The sequence below is a fragment of the Rissa tridactyla genome, chromosome 17 (genome assembly GCF_028500815.1).
Source record: "Rissa tridactyla isolate bRisTri1 chromosome 17, bRisTri1.patW.cur.20221130, whole genome shotgun sequence".
Classification (NCBI taxonomy): domain Eukaryota; kingdom Metazoa; phylum Chordata; class Aves; order Charadriiformes; family Laridae; genus Rissa; species Rissa tridactyla.
In genome coordinates, this window is record NC_071482.1 from 7,720,372 (window position 1) to 7,741,065 (window position 20,694).

The window sequence follows — 20,694 nt, forward strand, 5'->3', positions numbered from 1 at the left end:
GTCGCAGCAGGCAACGCCTTCTTTATTTGGGGGCCTTATGGGGCTGTGACCCATAGGTCCACCAAGACCTACAACTGCTGCCTCTGGCACAGTGGACTCTTTGGTTTGAGAGTTTCTGGTCGACACAGCCCAATATTGGGAGTAACTCCGGTCTCCTCTGTGCAGTTGGGCCCAGGATGGCGACAGAACCGCAGTCCCTCCTCGTTGACCTGGGCTCGGACGCAGTCTTCAACTGTGCCTGGACTGGGAACCCATCTCTCACCATCGTCTGGATGAAGCGCGGCTCGGGCGTGGTAAGAATCGCTGCCGGGGAGGTGGGGAACGGGGCATCTGGGGCGCGAAACACTGCATGAAGCTCCCCATCTGGGAGCAAAGCCCATACCTACGGGCTGGGAGCTCCTGGCTGGACAAATACAGGGCCTACAAGGGTCCTTCAAATGCAGGGGACAACGTGGCATTGCAGAGCAGTGGCTCCCAGGCTGTGGGTCTGCAAGGCTGTGGGTCTGGAGAACAAGTCTTGTGAGGAGCGACTGAGGGAACTGGGTTTGTTCAGCCTGGAGAAAAGGAGGCCGAGGGGAGACCTTCTTGCTCCTACAACTCCCTGAAAGGAGGAGGTAGCCAGGGGGAGTCGGGCTCTTCTCCCAAGGAACAGGTGATAGGACAAGAGGAAACGGCCTCAAGTTGCACCAGAGGAGGTTTAGGATGGATATTAGGAAAAAATTCTTCACCAAAAAGGTTGTGAAGCGTTGGAACAGGCTGCCTAGAGAAGTGGTGGAGTCACCATCCCTGGAGGTATCTAAAAGACATGTAGACGTGGTGCTGAGGACCATGGTTTGGTGGTGGCTTTGGCAGTGTTAAGGTCGATGGTTGGACTTGATGATCTTAAAGGTACCTTCTGACCTAGACAATTCTATGAATCTGTGATTCTGTGATGAAACAGTAAAGGCTTTATCGCCTTTGCAGTACTTTGGATATAAGCGTGTGTGCATCCATGGGGAATTTGGATGGCAGGCTGGAAAGTCAGGCCTGGATTCCCGTTTGGGAGAGGCAAAGGGAAAACGCAGACTCCTGAAAACCAGTGCCAACGCCGCCACAGAGGAACCGAGGCGGTGGGTTGTCTGCCCCTGCCCCTGCGCACGCGGCTCTCGCCCGCAGGAGGTGTTTGCCAAAGAGTCCCAGTAGAAGGAGAATCCATTCCCGTGACGATGGGCTGGGTTGGACAGAAGCCAGAGCATCACGTCACCTCTCGCTGACGGGTGGCGCCTCTGCAAATTGCCTGCGTGTCGTCCTTTCCGGGATGGTCCTTTCCGGGATGGTCATTTACAGGATGCTCCTTTCCGGGACGCTCCTTTCTGGGATGGTCCTTTTCGGGATGCTCCTTTCCGGGATGGTCCTTTTTGGGATGCTCCTTTCCGGGATGCTCCTTTATGGGATGGTCCTTTTTGGGATGCTCCTTTCTGGGATGGTCCTTTCCAGGATGGTCCTTTCCGGGATAGTCCTTTACGAGATGGTCCTTTCTGGGATGGTCTTTTCCAGGATGGTCCTTTTTGGAATGGTCCTTTTTGGGATGGTCCTTTCCGGGATGGTCCTTTCTGGGATGGTCCTTTCCAGGATGGTCCTTTCTGGGATAGTCCTTTCCGGGATGGTCCTTTCCAGGATGGTCCTTTTTGGAATGGTCCTTTTCGGGATGCTCCTTTCTGGGATGCTCCTTTTTGGGACGGTCCTTTCCGGGATGGTCCTTTCCGGGATGGTCCTTTCCAGGATGGTCCTTTCCAGGATGGTTCTTTCCAGGATGGTCCTTTACGGGATGGTCCTTTCCAGGATAGTCCTTTTTGGGATGCTCCTTTCTGGGATGCACCTTTCCGTGATGGTCATTTACGGGATGCTCCTTTCTGGGACGCTCCTTTCTGGGATGGTCCTTTTTGCGATGCACTTTTCCAGGATAGTCCTTTTTGGGATCGTCCTTTCTGGGATGCTCCTTTCCAGGATGGTCCTTTTTGGGATGGTCCTTTCCAGGATGCTCCTTTCCGGGATGCTCCTTTCTGGGATGCTCCTTTCTGGGATGCTCCTTTTTGGGATGCTCCTTTTTGGGATGCTCCTTTCTGGGATGCTCCTTTCTGGGATCGTCCTTTCTGGGATGGTCCTTTCCGGGATGGTCCTTTCTGGGATGGTCCTTTTTGGCCTCCAGAGCTGAGAGCTCACATCCTACCGCGTTCACCCCAGCTCCCCTCCGCTGTGGGCTGGAGGCTGACGAAGGCGGAGGGAGTCTGGATCTGGCCCAGCAGACTTCTCCAGGTCTCTTTTGTCCTGTGAAAAGCGTAAGGAGTTTTGCAAATATTAAGCACGGCTCAGCCGGCCCGGGGAGGCGCGAGATACTCTGATCCCCTCTTTACAGACAGGAGGGCTGCGCAAAACCGCGTTAGGGAGCTACAGGAGGGCTGAGACGTGAAACTCTCAGGTGGGAGTTTGAAAAGCATCTTTCGGCTTCGGCGGGGCCTGAAGTCGATGAGGCAAAGCTGAGTGACGCCGCTCAAGAGGAGGGCTGGCCCGGGAGCGAGATGAACGGGCCGAGTCGCTCCCCGGGCACCGACCGAGGAGGGGAGCGGACGCTGAGGCATTAACTGGGGTATTTTTTCCAAACCATAATGACCTCAGCGAGGGCCGTCTCCTGGGAAATAATTACAGACTTGGGCGAGCTGACGGCTCGAATCAGCTAAGGAATCCCAGCAGGTCAACAATCCCTGGGTGGTTTCCCCTCCCGCGGCTGCAGTTGACGTTCCCCTGGGTTATTCCCGTTACGGGCACCGCTCTCACACCGTAGACTGCTGTTTCGGTTTCTTGAAGCCGCTGGAGCGGGCAGGGTGGCTGAAAGGAGCCGTGGACAGTGAGGATGAGGGTTTCCTGACCCTGGCGCTCCAGCCCAAGCCAGCGTCGGGGCTGACCTTCGCTAACCGGCAGAGCAGCCTTCTCCCTTTTCATTTGGCTCCCTCTAGGAGACCTGGAGCACCTCAGGGCTCAGGACGGACAGGATTAACCCGGCGGAGATGCTCGTGCTGGCCAGCAGAGCCGCCTGTGTCTCCCCCGAGGGGCGCTGGCGGGGGATGCTGCTGCGTGAAGCCCCTCAGCGCCCGGCCGTGGCGGTGGGACGTGGGAGCGGGGCTGCTTTTTTCCCCCACTCCCTTCCCCTTCCGGAGCCAGGTCAGGCTCCCATAAAAATTTACCTTCTTTCCTCCTGCTTTCCCAGAAGGAAACAAATCAGAGCCACCGGAGAGGATGAGGCCAAGTAAGCCGAGGCGTTTGCGTGGACATTTTTCGCAATCGGTGCTAAAACAGTGGGTTTAAAAGGGATCTGAGGCTCGCTGCCCTCTGCCTCGTGCCAGCTTAGGGGTCCGACCCCCATCTTCTTGCTATAGGGAGACCCAGATCCATGTCCAACCACCCCTCGGGGCTTTGCACGAGCACTGGTTCCCGGAGGCACCAGCTGTGGGAGGGGGCTGACGAGGCAAGCGGGCGCTGGGAGGCGGGAGAGGTGACGGGCTAGCAAAGGGAGGCCAGGGCAACCAGGAGGAATTAGCCACCAGGCACCAGTTTCCAGCGGGGAATCGCATCGCTCCGAAAGCCGCTGTTTGTTTTATATCAGCCACGTGGTTTGGTTTGGTTTTCGTTTTTTTTTTCTTAAATACCACCAGCGCTGGGATTCTGCTGACAGCCTCAGCCAGATCCCTCCGCTTCAGCAATTTTCGAGGTTTAATAAAGCTGCTAATTGCACCGCCGGGGCAGGAGGGCGGCGTGGCTGATAGCCACGTTGGGCAGCCGGTCTGTGGGGAGGGCTCGCCGAAAGCAGCTGAGGTTTCCCTGACCCTCTTCCCAGGGGGCTGCCAGCTCTCCACATCGGTCTCCCACCAATTCCGGGTTTGAAATTCCCGAGACAATCCTGGCAGCTTCCCCTGCACACGGGAAGATGGAAATTCAAGTGTGGAGTGTGGTTCTCTGGAAAGCTTTTCTGCTCCAGGTTACAAGGCTGTTGTGTCGCTGCAGCCACCACCGGTCATAGAATCATGGAACCATAGGGTTGGAAGGGCCCTCTGGAGATCATCTCCTCCAACCCCCTGCCAGAGCAGGGTCACCCGGAGCAGGTGGCACAGGAACGCCTCCAGGCGGGGTTGGAATGTCTCCAGAGACGGAGACTCCACCACCTCTCTGGGCAGCCTGGGCCAGGGCTCTGCCACCCTCAGGGTGAAGAAGTTCCTCCTCGTGTTTAGGTGGAACTTCCTATGCTCAAGTTTGTGCCCGTCACCTCTTGTCCTGTCGCTGGGCACCACTGAAAAGAGCCTGGCCCCATCCTCCTGACACCCACCCTTGAAGTATTTATAAGCGTTGATGAGATCCCCCCTCAGCCGTCTTTTTTTCCAGACTGAAGAGACCCAAGTCCCTCAGCCTCTCTTCATGAGAGAGATGTTCCAGTCCCCTCGGCATCTCGGTAGCCCTTTGCTGTCCCCTCTCCAGCAGTTCCCTGTCCTTCTGGAACCGGGGAGCCCAGAACTGGACCCAGCGCTCCAGGTGTGGCCTCCCCAGGGCAGAGCAGAGGGGGAGGATGACCTCCCTCCACCTGCTGGCCACGCTCTTCTTGATGCCCCTCGGGATGCCGTTGGCCTTCTTGGCCACGAGGGCACATTGCTGGCTCGTGGTCACCCGTTTTTCTCTTGTATATTGAACTTCTTGCAAAACTGCGGTCTGTAAAACTTCAGATGAATAGGAACAGGTCTTACATTTCCCCCCAAAAAACCTGGGTTGTGTCTTTATTCCTCGGTCGACAGCAATAAGTGATAATTCCATGCCGTGTCAGGCTTTGGGCTCACCTGCTTCATTTCCTCGGGGCTGCCCTTGAGCCCGTAACGCGTGTGTCTTGTTCTGCTTCCCGTCAGCCCCCCACCCCCGAAAGCAACCCCTTCCTCTCTTCCAGGTCCTGAGCAACGAGAACAAGCTGACCCTGAAGTCTGTCCGCCAGGAAGACGCTGGGAAATACGTGTGCCGAGCCGTGGTGCCGCGGGTGGGCGCGGGGGAACGGGAGGTGACGCTCACAGTCAATGGTACCTCTTGCTTTTCCTATTGCTATTCCGGTCCGCCGTCGTACTGCTTTGTTCCCGTTGCTCTGACAGCTCCCGTTGCCGAATTATCCCCTCGGATATTTGCTTTCAGAGCAAATCCCACCCGCGGTTGGATCAGGGAGGGTCCGTGCCCTGCAGGCAATAGGAATAAATTGGATTTTACATCCGTTTGCCTGGAGATGCATGGGTTAAACCAAAAAAAAACCCCTAACATTATCTAAGACCCACTTGGTTCCTTATTATCAACAGGGGTTTATTGAGTAGTTGGGAGCTGGCGTCTTTAAATCTTTAATAGATTTACCTTGCAAAGCCCTTGCAAGGTCGGAGAGCGCTGTTGTCTCCGTTGTACAGCCGGAGAGCTGGGAATTGAGCCTGGATCCGAGACCGGCAGCCTAATCATTCTCGCAGAGCCCACGTGAGGATGCCTGGGAGAGACACGAGCTCCTCCTTGGCTGCTCGGGGCTGGCCCAGCGCCGTGTCAGGATGTGCCCCGGACCCTCATTCGCACCCGGGGGGCTGGGAAACACTCCAGAACCCCGGAATTTTAACGACGAGCCGGCCAGGACCCCGCGGCAGCCGATAATGAATTTCAGCCTAAATATGGCAAGGAAAGAGCCAGGTGGGCTGCGAATGGTATAAATAGAGTATGAATTTTGCGTTGTCTCTCACCTGTGTGACAAACTGGCAGGTTTCACTCGCCACTCGCTGTCACGAAGAGAAGAAAACAAGCCGGGAAGCCGCACGGGCGGCAGCAAGCGTTAATTTTAAATGCAGATAATGCTAGAAAGGGAAGCCAAGGGCAACGCGGCAGGGGACTGAAAACCAACCACTCCCTCGACTTCTCCTCGGCGCCTGCATGCTCCTTCCCCGGCGGCTGCTGGGTTTTAATTACAATTAAACTAGCTCCTGGAAAACAAAGCAACAAATTAGCACAAACAAAGACCCTGCGCCTTTCCTGACACCTACCAGGCAGGCGGCTGCCTGGAACGCGGAGCAAAGCGCGCGGCAGGCTCGGGGCCGTTGGGAGCGTGTGGCATGGAAAAGTTGCGCTCTCAGGAGCTCTGCAGCTTACGCCGCTGATGAGCTTTTCGCCTCGCGGGGGAAATCCGTGCCGTAAGGTTCGCCACTCAGCTTCGGGCATCTCCCCGGAGCCGACTGCAAGCAGCATCCCGTCCCACTGGGACGTGCCGCTGGGGAATCCGCTGCTTTGGGCTTTGGTGCAACCCCAAGGTGACGACATTGGGACACGCCGTCACGAGTGTTGTATCCCTACACCAAGGGAGAATCCCACACCTCCAGGTTGAGATGGTCTCCTGCCTCTCCGAGCAAGGAGAACCAAGGTGAGCAAGCCCCAGAGCAGCGTCCCCAAGCCTGACGTCCACCAAGCACCGGGGCTTGGCATCCCGTCCTGCAGCTGGAACTCCAGCTCCGGGAGCACGGCACAGTGTGTCTAATCCAGCTAATGAATTCTGCTGAAAGTCTTTTCCGCTGTAATTTGAGAGGGAAGTTGAACACCTCATATTTTCGAGTGATTTTAAATCCAGAGGGTGATACAATAGTCTTGGTATTACTGGGTGCCTTTCTCCGTGGGCTGGGATTCGTCACAGTAAAATTAGGCATTTAGAAGTGTCTGTTCTGGGCTGGCTGCACAGACTCCGATCAGCGCACGCGGGCGGATCCGTCCCACCGACAGCACAGAGACCCCGACTGAGGGATCTTCATCCGGCCCATCCGAGCCTGCAGTCCCACCTGTAGCAGCCCATCCGCTCTCGGACCGGTCAGAAATCACAGCAGCGTGATGCCGCGGTGGGAGAGCATCCTCCCACCCTCGCTGCCGCCGGGTCTCGCGGCCCTCCCCACCGCCCGCCTCGCTGGCCACCTCTGCGGTTGCGGCGAGCAGCCCGTCCCCGCGCCAGAGCGCGAGGCCCCCGGCCTGAAAGGAAGCAGATATGATTGAGGAGTCTCGTTAATGGGAAGGAGGATTATGCAAACGAGCAGCGTTTGGCAGGGCCGGAGCAGGAGAGGCAAGAAGGAGGCGAGGAACTGTTGGTGCCGTCGTAAATCAGCAGCAGTGGGATTTATGGCCAAAGCCTCTCGATGCTGCTGGCTGCACACAAGCCCAGTTGAAGCTCCCGTCACCTTCACGGCAGGATTGCCCGTGGTACGGTCTGTCGATGCATCGTCTGGGCTTGGCAGGGGCTGCTGAGCAGGGACCACCAACCGCTGCCCATCTTGCTCTGCAAGAAGAGGTTTGTTAGAAGGGTTGGACAACCCCGGGTGGCTAGTTCAGGATTTCGTTTGCCTGGGGTTCACCCCAACAAGCAAGGCCAGCCTGCTGGAGAGCTGGGAGCAGAGCAGGGGCTGACCTGCTTGGGTCAGGAGAACATCATCGAATCGCAGAATCATAGAATGTGTTGGGTTGAAAAGGACCGTTAAAGGCCATCTAGTCCCACCCCGCTGCGGTGAGCAGGGACTTCTTCAACTAGATCAGGTCGCTCAGAGCCTCATCAAGCCTGGCCTTGAATGTCTCCAGGGATGGGGCCTCCACCCCCTCTCTGGGCATGATCCAACTTCTTCCTAATGTCTCATCTAAACCTGCCCTGCTCTAGGTTAAAACCGTTGCCCCTCGTCCTATCGCTCCATGCCCTTGCCAACAGGCCCTCCCCAGCTTTCCTGGAGCCCCTTCAGGTACTGGAAGGTCGCTCTAAGGTCTCCCCGGAGCCTTCTCTTCTCCAGGCTGAACCCCCCCAGCTCTCTCAGCCTGTCCTCACAGCAGAGGGGCTCCAGCCCTTGGATCGTTTTTGTGGCCCTCCTCTGGCCCCGCTCCAACAGGTCCACGTCCTTCTTGTGCTGAGGGTTCCAGAGCTGGACGCAGTGCTCCAGGTGGGGTCTCACCAGAGCAGAGTAGAGGGAGAGAATCCCCTCTCTGGATCTGCTGGCCACGCTTCTTTTGATGCGGCCCAGGATGCCATTGGCTTTTGGGGCTACAAGCACGCATGGACAGCTCATGTCCAGTTTTTCATCCACGTCGTGGTGTCCCCTCAGCTCATGCCTGCAGCAGCCCATTGAGGGCTTCACCGAGGGTGTCTCCACCACCGCTGGAGATGGGGACCTGGGGGCGGTCCCTCGCCATGCCAGGCAGCGCGAACCAGCCCGGGGCTTCTGCAGGAAGCAAAGGAGTTAAACCAAACTCTCCTGCCAAGCCGTTTCCATCCCTGTGAGGCCTTGGGAGGAAAGCTTCAGGTGGGCTCGAGCAGGCTGGAGGAGTCGAGGCCGTCCTTTCATTCCTCCAAGGCTCCCGAGTCAGCAAGCTGCCTTCCCTTTTGTGCGAGCCGCCAGGACCGCACAAATAAATTGGCACCGGCGTGCTAAAAATAACGACAACCAATAGCTCCATCGTTTATATCCATAGCAACATCGTCGTATAAAGCCTTTTTCCTGCCCGTGGGCTGTCTCGCACTCAGCGCTGAATGCCAAGCCGGAGATTGGCAGCTTTCATAAGGAGCCAGAGCCTGGTGGAGAATCAAACGCCACCCCGAATGTGAAGAGGCTGCAACTCGGCGCTATTATTTCTGGGCATGTTCATCTCACAAATGGTCTTTAGTCATAGGCCATTATCATGATGATAAGCCTTCGACTCTGAGCTCCTAAAGCAATAATAAAACCCAAAGCCGTTGGCATTTGGGCCATTTAAAACCCACTCTCCTTGGGGAAAATGATCCTTTTAATGATTATTAAGCCATTTTTCTCGAGCGTCACCCAGTCTTGGAGCGCTTCTGGAATTTGTAAGTAACACACAACCCTTGAAGTAGAAAGAAGATGGGTTTGGGTTTTTATTATTATTATTATTTAGGCCTGGCTTTTGCTTCCATTGGCTTTGGGCTCATCAGTGATGAGGGCAGGCGAGCAGGAGGACCACCTAAGCAAATTTTAACGAGCCAAGAAGCTCATCCCACGTGCTTTGTGCCACCCTCGGAAAGATGAGAGGACCAAATGGGTCCCCCATCGCGTGGCCCACCGGGAGGAAAAAGCCCCAGCAAGCGTTTGGGGCCGTCGCTTGCCTGTCGGCACAGTTCTGCTCCAGACACGGGGAAGGAAAGCCGAGGCCAAGATCTCGCCACCTCGGGCATGCTTGGAAAGAGGAATCTCAGGAGGGCAAAGTGCCGTTTGCATCCTCCTAAAGGGAGGCAAAGCAAGGAATCAGCTGAGATCCCTGCCAACACTTCCAAAAGCTGGGCTTTCAGAGATGGATGAACGCGAATGCACACCTTGGGAGCATCTCAAAGAAGAGCATTTGGGCAGAAAACCACGCCAAAATGCCTTTTTTTATTATTTTTTTTTTTTTATTTTCCTTTTTCTGCTAAAAAAGGGGCACAAAAGTTCCCGCTAACACACGGCTACGACCGTGGCATCAAAACAAGTCCTGACCTTCGCCCACAGCTCCTGCTGTTACCCGTCGGGACGGCGGTAATTTCCTGAGCTGCCAGACCCACGTTCCTGGTCGCTGGTCGGTGAGACAGGGCTGTATCTCTCTGGGGAGTGTTTGGGGAGCCGTGGAAGTTCGGTGCGGGAAGGTGTTAACGGGATAATTGCGACGGGCAATGGACGAATGCACCAGAGCGAAGAATTTAGCATTTTGGTACATTTTTGGTTGCCTTCTGCAAATTCAGAAATCGGCAGATTTGGATGGGGAACACGCAGGTGAATCTGTTTCTCCCCGCTTTACCCTAAATTCCTGCGCCTTTTCTGAGAGGAACGCCTCAGCTGCAGGGGGGAAAGGGGAAGAAAAACAGGAAAAGGCTGGATCGATGGGAGAGAGGATGAGCACAGCAAGCTCTCCCCCTCCGAGCATCCCGGAGACCCCGCGGAGGTTGTCCCCAGCGGTGTGTTGGCCTCTGGTCGCAACTCCTGTTGCAGCTTTTCCACTCGGCGCGGCCAGTACGGAGCCTGACGGTGCTGGCAGCGCACGGCGGCAGGGGTGGGCACGGCGGCAAGGCTGTGTTTTCTGACGAACCCAGTGACAGACTCAAAACCGGGAGCCACAACCCAGAGGGAACATCCCGAAGAGCTGAGCTGGGGTGAGGGGAGATCTGCCAGCCCCTGCCTCCTCCCTGCCTGCCTGCATCCTGCTGCCTGCCTGCATCCCGCTGCCTGCCTGCTGCCTTCCCGCGTCCCGCTGCCTGCTGCCTGCCTGCATCCCACTGCCTGCTGCCTGCATCCCGCTGCCTGCCTGCATCCCGCTGCCTGCCTGCCTGCTGCCTGCCCACGTCCCACTGCCTGCCTGCTGCCTGCCTGCTGCCTGCCTGCTGCCTTCCCGCATCCCACTGCCTGCCTGCATCCCACTGCCTGCCTGCATCCCGCTGCCTGCATCCTGCCTGCATCCCACTGCCTTCCTGCATCCCTCTACCTGCTGCCTGCCTGCATCCCGCTGCCTGCCTGCATCCCGCTGCCTGCTGCCTGCCCGCATCCCACTGCCTGCCTGCTGCCTGCCTGCATCCCACTGCCTGCCTGCATCCCGCTGCCTGCTGCCTGCCTGCATCCCACTGCCTGCCTGCTGCCTGCCTGCATCCCGCTGCCTGCCTGCATCCCGCTGCCTGCTGCCTGCCTGCATCCCACTGCCTGCCTGCTGCCTGCCTGCATCCCACTGCCTGCCTGCATCCCGCTGCCTGCCTGCATCCTGCTGCCTGCTGCCTGCCCGCATCCCACTGCCTGCCTGCTGCCTGCCTGCATCCCACTGCCTGCCTGCATCCCGCTGCCTGCCTGCATCCCGCTGCCTGCTGCCTGCCCGCATCCCACTGCCTGCCTGCTGCCTGCCTGCATCCCACTGCCTGCCTGCATCCCACTGCCTGCCTGCTGCCTGCCTGCATCCCACTGCCTGCCTGCATCCCGCTGCCTGCATCCTGCCTGCATCCCACTGCCTTCCTGCATCCCTCTACCTGCTGCCTGCCTGCATCCCACTGCCTGCCTGCATCCTGCCTGCATCCCGCTGCCTGCCTGCATCCCGCTGCCTGCTGCCTGCCCGCATCCCACTGCCTGCCTGCATCCCACTGCCTGCCTGCTGCCTGCCTGCATCCCGCTGCCTGCCTGTATCCCACTGCCTTCCCACTGCCTGCCTGCTGCCTGCCTGCATCCTGCCTGCGTCCTGCTGCCTGCCTGCATCCTGCCTGCATCCCGCTGCCTGCCTGCATCCCGCTGCCTGTATCCCGCAGCCCAGCTTGTTGCTGTTTTCGTTTCTGCCAGCAGCAAGCCACTCATAGAAATGCAAATCCGCTTTAATTAAGGAGGCTAAGAAACACCAATTAGGACTCCAAGCTCTTGCGCTGCCCCCATGGGGTGATCCCCTCTTCGGGTGGCTGGCGGAAGAGCGGGGGGACACGCTGATCCCACCACCCCATGCTCTCCTCTCCGGCCCCTTTTCTCCCAACTCGGGATGCCCACCAAGGCAGGACACGGACATTTCCCTTCAGAAGCCGGCTCAGCCGATGCGTTCGGCCTCGTATCGCTCGGGAAGAACCTTTCCCAGCCAGGCCGGGCTCCTCCGGCATCCAAGCGGTGCGACAGAGCCCAGCTAATGGGGTCCCAAGGTTTTTCCAGCAGAAATTTCTCCGCCACGCCGAGCAGGCGGATGGCGGGTCCCTGACGGGTGGCTTGCAGGTAGCAGCTGCCCATCAGTGCCTCCTCCTGCCCTCCCACCGCTTCCTCAAGCCCCTGGGGAGCAATTAGTGTGATGGTTGCTTAACAAATCCGGGAGAGCAGAGCAGGGTGGGGGGGGGAACGCCAGGTGGGCTTTCTTTCGGGAAGAAACAGCCCTTCTCAGAGGCTGGGTTCCTCAAGGCGATTTCTGCCGGGTGATTTAATGGCCACCCAGCACCGGGGAGGTGGGGGCAGAGGTGGGGAGACCCCGGTGCTTTGTGGGGGTTTTGCCAAAAAAAAAAAAAAAAAAAAAACAAACCAAAAAAAACCAGCGGAAGCTTAAAGCAAAGCCCCCACTCTGGGTCCTTCCACATCACAGGAGGAGCTGTTGCTCCATCCTTCCCCAGCCAAAAAGGGGGACCCTGATGTCCCTCCACGGCTCCGCTAACACACTCCCCCCCCCCCCGGCCCCCGTCACCACCAGTATACCTTGTGTTGCAGCCACCCGTGCGAGATGCCAGCAGCCCTCTCCTCTCTCTTGCAGGGCCGCCCATCATCTCCAGCACCCAGACGCAGCACGCCCTGCACGGCCAGAAAGGGCAGATCAAGTGCTTCATCCGCAGCACCCCGCCGCCAGACCGAATTGTGAGTAGAGTCCCGTGGGGCGTGGTGGGTGCCCGGCGCACCTTCGGGTGCCCTACGGTGGGGGCAAACCTGCCCCAGGCTGACCCCTCTCTTGCTTGGCAGGCTTGGTCCTGGAAGGAGAACGTGCTGGAGTCTGGGACCTCTGGGCGCTACACGGTGGAGACGGTCAGCACGGATGAAGGCGTCATCTCCACGCTGACCATCAGCAACATCGTCCGGGCTGATTTCCAAACCATTTACAACTGCACGGCCTGGAACAGCTTCGGCTCCGACACGGAGATCATCCGGCTCAAAGAGCAAGGTGGGCATCGCTGAGGAGCCGGTGGGGGCTGTCGGGCAGCGGGAATTAGCACCTGGCCGGGCCGTAAGAGTGGGGAAACGCTGTGAGAGGCAGGAGACGCTCAGAAAAGCTCTTGGGATGTCGAAGAGGAAGCTAGGAAGGACGGTGAAAAACGTTCTAGCTGTAGGATTGCATCCTTGGGGTGCCTGGTCCTGGCAGAGGGTCGGGACGTGGGACGAGCCCCGCAAAGTCCCTGCTTGATACGGTGTTGTCCCACTTCGCCTGTCCTGCTGAAGTTGGAGGGCACGGGCCGATACCGCACCCCTCGCTCCCTGCCCCGCGGCACAAGGTGATGCTGCTGCCACAGGCTGGAGGATCATTTATAACCTTAGAGAAACGGGAACGGCTGCTCCTACCAGACCCCACTGCTCCACGAGGATGGGAGAGACTGGGAGGAAGGCGTCTGGGCTGGTGGCAACCTTAGACCCTGGCCGCCAGCCACGACGCCAGCACGTTTTTTGCAGGGCCGAGCTTACCCAGCCAGCCTCGAAGGCACCTCCAGCCATTCTCGGGATGGCCGGGGGTTTTCCACTCGGGGGGGGCTCTCCGTAGCAAAGGAGGGAGGTGGCTTTTGTGAGGAACGCTTAGCTCCTGGAGGGACTCCAGTTCTCCTCTATTTTATTAAATGCCAGGGCAGGCAGGTGGATTGTTCTCATTAAGCCGTGATTTATAGGCGAGGCTGCCGTCCAGATTAAATCAGAGCTAAATGAACCCCTTAAAATTAGCCTTGGGCTTCTTCCAATGCAAACAGAGCCAGTGGTTTTTCCAGGTCGTCTGCCAGTCAGCGGGAGCGCTCGGCGGCAAGCCTGGGTCCCGGCGGAGGGTGGCCGGGCAGCCGAGTCGGGTCGGAGCCGGCAACGCAGCATCCAAGTCCACAGCCGGCTCCGCGTGCGAGATCCGAGCATCCCTGCTAGGGCGATGCAAGGCGACATCCCTGCCCTGGGCAGGGGGACGCCGTAGGGTGGCTGAGGATGTCGTAGGCTGGCGGAGGACATCCCCTTCACGGGGACATCCCTGCGCGCGGAGCAGAGGGCTGAGCGCTCCGGAAGAGCGGCGTGGGCGCTTGGGCTGTGCAAGGCTGTGGACACTTGCTTTATTTTCAAACAGGTACGGAAATGAAATCAGGAGCTGGTATTCAAGCAGGTATGGAAATCATGAGCTGACGGTGAAGGTGAATTGTCCCCAGCCATTACCACACCTGAGGACTCGACGTCCTCCTCCCGGCCCCGGCAGCGTTCCGGCAGGTCCGGGCAGGGCAGGAAGGGGTGTAGGGAAGCTGCAGGGCGGTGACTTGCGGCACGGCACGGACTGGGAGGCTGGAGTGGTCCAGTCTCCGCGCTGCCACTGACCCGCTCTGCAAACCAACGCCGCCTTTCTGTGCCCCAGCTCCCCAGCCGGAGAGGGACATAATATATTACGCAGCCGCGGTTTAAAAGTGCTGCGAAAGGGACCTCCTAAGTGCTGTTCCAGGGCAAAAAAAGCGGGAGAAGTAGAAGTTTCCGGGGTCATCCGCAGACATCGGCTTGTCTCAGCATCCCGGGAGAGCGCTAGCCGGCATCCGTCGCAACCGGAGCAGGGCCGAAAGGATATTTGGGCGGATGCTGCGGGATGTGCTGCCCTTGTGCTGCCTCGTCCTCTGCGCCGGAGCGGGGCTCACGGGGGAGCACGTACCCAGCAAACTGCTCCTCGTCAGCTCGCCCTTGTCATCAGGAGACGATGATTTGCCACCCCAGCCGCTGGTCCCGGGCGCTGCCCCTTCGCAGTCGCCTTTTTTTTGCAGCCCAGGAGAGCCCCGGGCACTTTCCCCACCCCGTTCCCTGCCTGATCCTCCACCAGCTCCCAGCCTCCGTCATCTTCAACCTCCATCATCATCATCATCATTCATCATCACTGCCTGCTCCTCGCTCAGCTCTGCGTCGCTCGGCCCTGCCCCAAAGCCGACCTCCGTCTCCTGTCTCCTCACCCTTTCGCTCCGTGGTCCCCTGGGAGATCCAAGCGCTTGCAAAAACCCCGCGACGAGTTACCACCATGGGCAGGAGCCCTGCCTGGCAGGTGGCCGCAGGCTACCCGGAGAAGAAAATCCCGGTTTCTTCTTGCTGCGGCTCGGCGGGTGCGTCGGAGGGTGCAGGTTTTCGGATAAGCTCCTTGGTGCAGCCGGAACCAGCCCCAGCTCTAGGCTGCAGAGCACTCAAGGGACCTGCCTTTTCCCCCCCGGGGGAATTCCTACACCGCCGTGCTGAGCCCGCGCAGTTGGGTGGTCTGCTCGGTAGCGACTCGTGTCGCCAGTGGCCCAGCCTGAGCGACGAGTGACACGCCAAGGGACCAGCGGGCCCAGGCAGAAAATTCGCGAGCGAGCCCGAAACCGGAAAGCATCAGCGTGAACCGCCAACCGCATCACTCGAAACAACAAGCTGAGCAGGGAAGATGAAAGGCTCTTTTTAGAGCAAATGTGGGCCGGAGAGGCTAAACTCAACTAGCACCATTTCTTTATCACCCCACAGTTCTCAAAGTAGGGCTCAGGAGCCGGGAGACCCCATGGCCGCTGCTAAAGGAGGACGTGAATTGGCTTTTTTAGCTCCCCCGCCCTGGCTGGGATTAGGCAGCGGCGAAGAAACCCTTTGCCGGCTACACAGGAAAGATGCCGCTGGAATTATGTCTCCTCCCAGTCCCCCCAGTAAGGAGGCACGGCCCTTAGGAAGGCATCTTTGGTCTCGGGTCCAGGATGAAATTCGTGTTCAACAGCAGCTCCGCCACGCCAGGGGAGGCGAGGAGGAAAGGCGACCGCTCCTCTGCATCCATTTCTCCGTAAATTCATCCCAACCCGTTTCCAAGGCGAAAACCGGCGGTGAGGACACCCTCACCCAGCTTAGCCGGCCATCCCGGGAAGGGTAACCCCTCTTTCGGAGCGCTGTGGGTTCGCAGAAAGGACAGGAATGAGGCACCCGTAGATATTTGCTGCTTTTGGGAAGAGGGTCTTCGGGATGCGGTTTGGTCATCCCGGCCAAGGAAGGCAGTTTGTGGTACCCACAGCTTTGGTGTCCTGGGTGGGAGCGCTGCCTGGCCGTAATCCGGAGGGCGGGCACCCACCCAACGCTCGCCGCTAAGCAGGAGCTGTGCTTTGAGGGGCCGGAGGAACCCAGCAGGGAGATAACAAGGCTCTCGGGCTGCCAATCTGACCCTCTCACCCTAAACGTGATTTCCTCTTCCACCCTCCCCGCACCTCGCCCGGACCCGCGCAAAGAAATCAGTTCTGTTGGCTGAGCCGCGGTCTGAAATCCCCGCCGGGAAAACCGCCTGCGAAGTTATTGTAGGCAGAAAGAAGGAGGCGAGCGCGTAACCCCTGCTCTGCGGCGAGCTCTGCTCCTCCGGGCCGAGCCCAGCCCGCACGTCCCCGGCCCTCGCCCGCTGCAGCCGCCCGGCCTCGGCTCATCCCCGGCACGGTCCCGGTCCTCGGAGCACCCTCAGGGGTTGATAAGGCGAGGGAGAAGGCGGGAGATTGGGCTATAAAACAGGCAGAGGCTGTGAGCGATGGCTCTTGGGTTAATTAACCCGTACGTGCTTGACAGCGCCCGCTGAGACGGCTGAGCTACCGCCTCCCAGGCAGGATCGGTGCCCGACTCCGTCCCTCCGTCCCGGCTCTGACCTTTCTCCCAGCCTGCTCTGATGCCAATTCTCTTCTTAATAATATCAACACACCGTCTCCTTTTGCCCTTTGCATCCTGTGGAGGTACTCATTCATCAACCCGGCGGGCGCTGCTGAGAGCAGTTGTTAGCCCGCTCTTCTGGCTCCCTCCTCTTCTCGCCCTCCTGGGGGAAACTGAGGCACAGAGAGGTCAGGGCTTGCACACGTTGCAGCGCGCGCCAGTGTCCCACGGGTGGCCCGTGCCAGGGTCACCCGCACAGGGACGAGGGAGCGGGGAAGGAGGTCCATTTGGCCCCAAAACCCGCCCCAGGCTCGTCACCGAGCCGCTTTCCAGTAGCCGGGGGTGGGTCCCTTGGGGGAAGGTCCCTCTCCGACCTTCATCCCGGCTTCATGCTCCCTCTCCTTCCTCTTGCAGAGTCGGTGCCGATGGCAGTGATCATTGGAGTGGCCGTGGGGGCCGGCGTGGCGTTCCTGGTGTTGATGGCCACCATCGTCGCCTTCTGCTGTGCCCGTTCCCAGAGGAGTAAGTGTCGTCCCCCCGCCCCGGCCCCGCTGCATCCCTTCGGGCAGGAAACCTGGGGCGGGGGGGGGCGGGATGGGGGGGGGATAGAGTGGGCCGCGAAGAAATTCGAGGTTGAATTTAACAGATGTGACGCCAGCGCCACCGGCTCCTCGCGTTGGTCTACCAAGCGGTCGGCGCCGCTCGGCGGCTAAAGGAAAGGGTTCCGGAGCAGGTGGGAAAATACGGCAGGTTAAACGCTAAGCCTCGATAGGAGCGCGGGCAGCTCGGGAAGCGCCCAGGGGTGTCCTGGGATTGCGAAGGGACCTGCTTTCAATCCCTCCCTTGGAGAAATCCTGATGTCCAAGAGCGAGAGTCATCCTCGCCGCGCCGCGTCGGTGCTTAAAAACCCTCCTCGGTTCGTGCTCTCTGTTCTGCTTCTGGTTCGAGGCCGTTTTCTCCGTGTAAAATGCGGGTTTCCGAGTGGGAAATCAGAGCCAGCTGAGGGGTTTTACGTGGGACGTGTGGGTTTTGAAGCCGGGCCGCGGGTGGGAAGACGAGTCGAAGCGGCGTTAGAGACGCAGGCGAAGGAGAAGGAAGGCTCAACAGCGTGGCATCGTGGCGCTTCGTTAAAAAACCACCGGGAAAGGAAAGGAGGATCGGTGGCTGAACGAAAAGGCGGCAAACCGGGAGGGGGAAGAGGAGATGCTCCACGGTGCTGCCGGCTCGGGGGCCGCGCGGGTACGGATGCCGCGGCGCCAGGCTCCCTGTGCCTGTGCCAGGAAACCCAGCCGCTTCCCTTTTCCGCTTATTTTCCCCCTGCTTCTCTTGATCGTTTGCAAAGCAATCAAAGGCGCCGAGCTCCTCCTGGATTTGGGTATGAACGCACGGCCTCCCGCAGCAGAAATGTGTTTAATTTTAAGAGCGATAACGATGCCTCTCCCTGCTTCATCCCCTGTTTTCTCTGAACTCTTGCAGCCTCCATTAGAGAGTATTAACAAATGAAAGGCGAGGGGGGGCGGGGGGCGCAGTCATTAATCTCGCTTTTTGGGGGATTGCCGATGGCCGGGACCCAGGATCCAACCCAATCCAACCTCGCGGAGCTCGTTCAGCAGCCACGGGCGATTCGAGCAGCTGAAGGGAGCGGGGGCCAAGCCGTGTTGCGGTGTCAACGGTGGGATGTCGTCAGCCGTGCTTTCCCCCCGCCGCGTCGTTCGGAGCCGGGGAGAGCGTGGGGTTCATCATCTTCCTTTTGTTTGACGTAACCGGCCGGTGCGGGGTTCTCCACAGGACGTAACAATTCACCACTAATGCCGCGACAACAGATCAAAGATGCGGCGCGGGTGCCGGGTTTTAGAGTCCCTCGTGAGCTGGAAGCGTGGGGAGGATTTGGGGGAAGAAGGAGGGTTTGTTCTTCCGAGAGGGGACAACCCCATCCCACCCAAATGCCTTGTGTGATTCCGCCCTTGGATTCCCAGCGGTAAATCAGGAATAAGGGGCGTTTTCCTTCCTAGGGATGGGAGGATACGTACTGGGAAGGGGGTGCTGGGGAGGTGGTGGCATGGCAGTCCCTCTCCGCCGTGTTTCCAGTGCTGTCCCGCTCAGAAAGGACTTTTTCGTTTCTTATATGGAACAAGCTGCTGGATCTGGGCATCTTCCCGGTGCGCCCCCCGCACCGCCGCTCGTTCTTCGGCGCCTCCCGCAGCGCAGGAGACGCTGCGGAGTCCCTGGTTGCCACGTCCTGGTGGAATAGGTCTACAGCAGCCCTGGACGGGAGGGCGGGTCCCCGGGCTTCTTTGCCGTTTCATTTTGGGATCAGGGCAAGCGAGCAGGAAAAGATCATCCAAGAGATCAGCAAAGGTGCCCTCCCCCATCTCTCTCCCTTCCCTCCCCAACGTGAGACAGGAGGAGGAACAGCTCAGCCTTTCCCGGGGAGCTGGACCCAACTGGAGACGCCAGATGCTTTGCCGGCTGCTCGCCGGGGCTGATGGCTCGAGAGCGGTGGGATGCCGTGATGGCAACGAAGGAAATTCTGGGGGCAAGTGACAGTAGGGCTCCATCATCAGTTGGCTCCAAAAGCCCCTTGGAGCTGCCAAAACAGGGTCCGTCCCTGGTTCCGGGGGGGAGCTGGGAGCAGCTAAACCAGCCCCTGAGGGACACTCAGGGTGCCAGACCCCGCAGGGGAGGACTCGGCTGGCCCAGCGTAGAGGGGTTTTGTCCCAGTTTTGGGGGCGCGAATGCAAAGTGGATCTGAGGAGGTGAGGAGAGGGCTCTCACCGTGGTCAGCGGTGTGAAATCGGCAGAGGTCTCACAGGGATCAGCTCCGGAGCGATGGGACCAGCAGAGCGCTTGGATGGCAGGAGGGACGCGTTTCCCACCAGGATGCCTCTCTCAGGACAAATCCCGGAGCGCAGTTGCGTCGTTTAAAACAATACCCTGCAAACAAAACCCGCCGGCAGGCTGCGGGGGGACGGCTCCGCACGGCTGCCCCGGCGGAGGGGGGACAAGGTGACCCAGCAGTTAAGTCTGGAGAAGGCACCTCCTGACGGCGGCGACCGGCCGCAGCTAATGGTGGGGGGGCAACTCCTGGCCTTGCTTTGGGGAGACGGAGCAGAAGCCAGCGCTGGGTGCAGACACACTGAGCCCGGAGGCTCTTTCTTACCGAGAAAAGGGGGAAAGAAAAAAAGAAAGAAAAAAAAAAAAAAAAAAAAAAAAAAGACTTTACTGCACATCTGTTGTTGTATCTTTGGTGACTTAACGGCCCGGCGTTATTTAAGGGGGAACGCTCCCGGGAGGCGATGTGCGAGACAGTAATTAGCTTCTCCTCGTGATTAAAGACGGAGGCTCCGGCACCAGGAACGTGGTTCTGGCAATAAAAAAAAATAATAAAAAAAATTAAAAAAAGGCAAGAAAAAGCAGTAACATCTTCTCAGCGAAACCCTTTGCCTTGCACCCTGGGGCTTGGCGACGTCTGTGGGTGGCGGAAGAGCTGCAGATACTGAGGCCACAGGATGCCGAGGTGGATTAATTCCAGGATGGAGCTTCAAGCCGGGCTCGGTTGCAGGATTCGGTTGGGTTGACAGATAAAATCGCCGTCTCCCTGCGTGGTCCAGCCTCCGCTGGACCCAGGCGGTGCAGGGCGCTGCCGGTTCCTTCTGCTGGAGGTAGATCTGTCGAACCCAGCGGTTCAAGGCGGTTTTGGATCCGGGAGGGTTGGTGCAAGCCATCCGGGGAGGTGAGAGCCAGATCGTGGGCTGGAGCCCGGCTTCAAAGCTGTTCAGATCTCGCTCTTCAGATTGGCATCCATCTCTGCTTTTCATCTCGCGTTCGCCTGGCCGTTTCTCCTCCTGCTGCTCGGCGTCTTTGGTTTAATTTTGCTAAAATGACTTCTTCAAAGCACGCCTGACACCTTCAGGGAAGGCAGAGAGCCTCTCCAGAAACGTTTCTCTCTGCCTTGCGTTAAAAACAGGCGGCAGGCGGGGATGATTTTGTCGTTCCCAAAGCCCTGGCTCCGTCTTCGTTCATTGCTTGGCCTTTTCCGTACGCATCCGCATCCCAAACCTGGAGAAGGCTTTTCTCAGGGGCTTCCCGGTGCCAGGGGAGAGCCGGCACGTCCCTGAGGAGCGGTATTTCACGCGCTCCCCCAGCATACGCCGTCTGGCCAAGGAGCCCACCATCTGTTTGAGCAGCCCTGCTGCAGCCCAGCCCCTCTTAACAGCACCGTGAGCGCGGCAGAGACTAACCAAACTCCCAAAGGAATTAAAACAGAAACCGGAGCTCCCCAGAGCTGAAGGGTTTACCTTACGGCGATGCAAATATTGTCCGT

The 20,694-nt window shown here is 58.8% G+C and overlaps 1 protein-coding gene across 1 annotated transcript in view; it reads left to right on the forward strand.

Annotated features, from left to right (window-relative positions):
• The window catches only part of KIRREL3 (kirre like nephrin family adhesion molecule 3), a 141,232-nt gene that overhangs the window by 112,524 nt on the left and 8,014 nt on the right, over window positions 1-20,694 (forward strand). Inside the window, exons 9-14 of the mRNA XM_054223277.1 lie at window positions 166-293; window positions 4,964-5,090; window positions 12,286-12,386; window positions 12,489-12,687; window positions 13,834-13,869; window positions 16,785-16,892. Of these exons, the coding sequence (XP_054079252.1) occupies window positions 166-293; window positions 4,964-5,090; window positions 12,286-12,386; window positions 12,489-12,687; window positions 13,834-13,869; window positions 16,785-16,892 (699 nt within the window). The remainder of the gene's footprint in view (window positions 1-165; window positions 294-4,963; window positions 5,091-12,285; window positions 12,387-12,488; window positions 12,688-13,833; window positions 13,870-16,784; window positions 16,893-20,694) is intronic.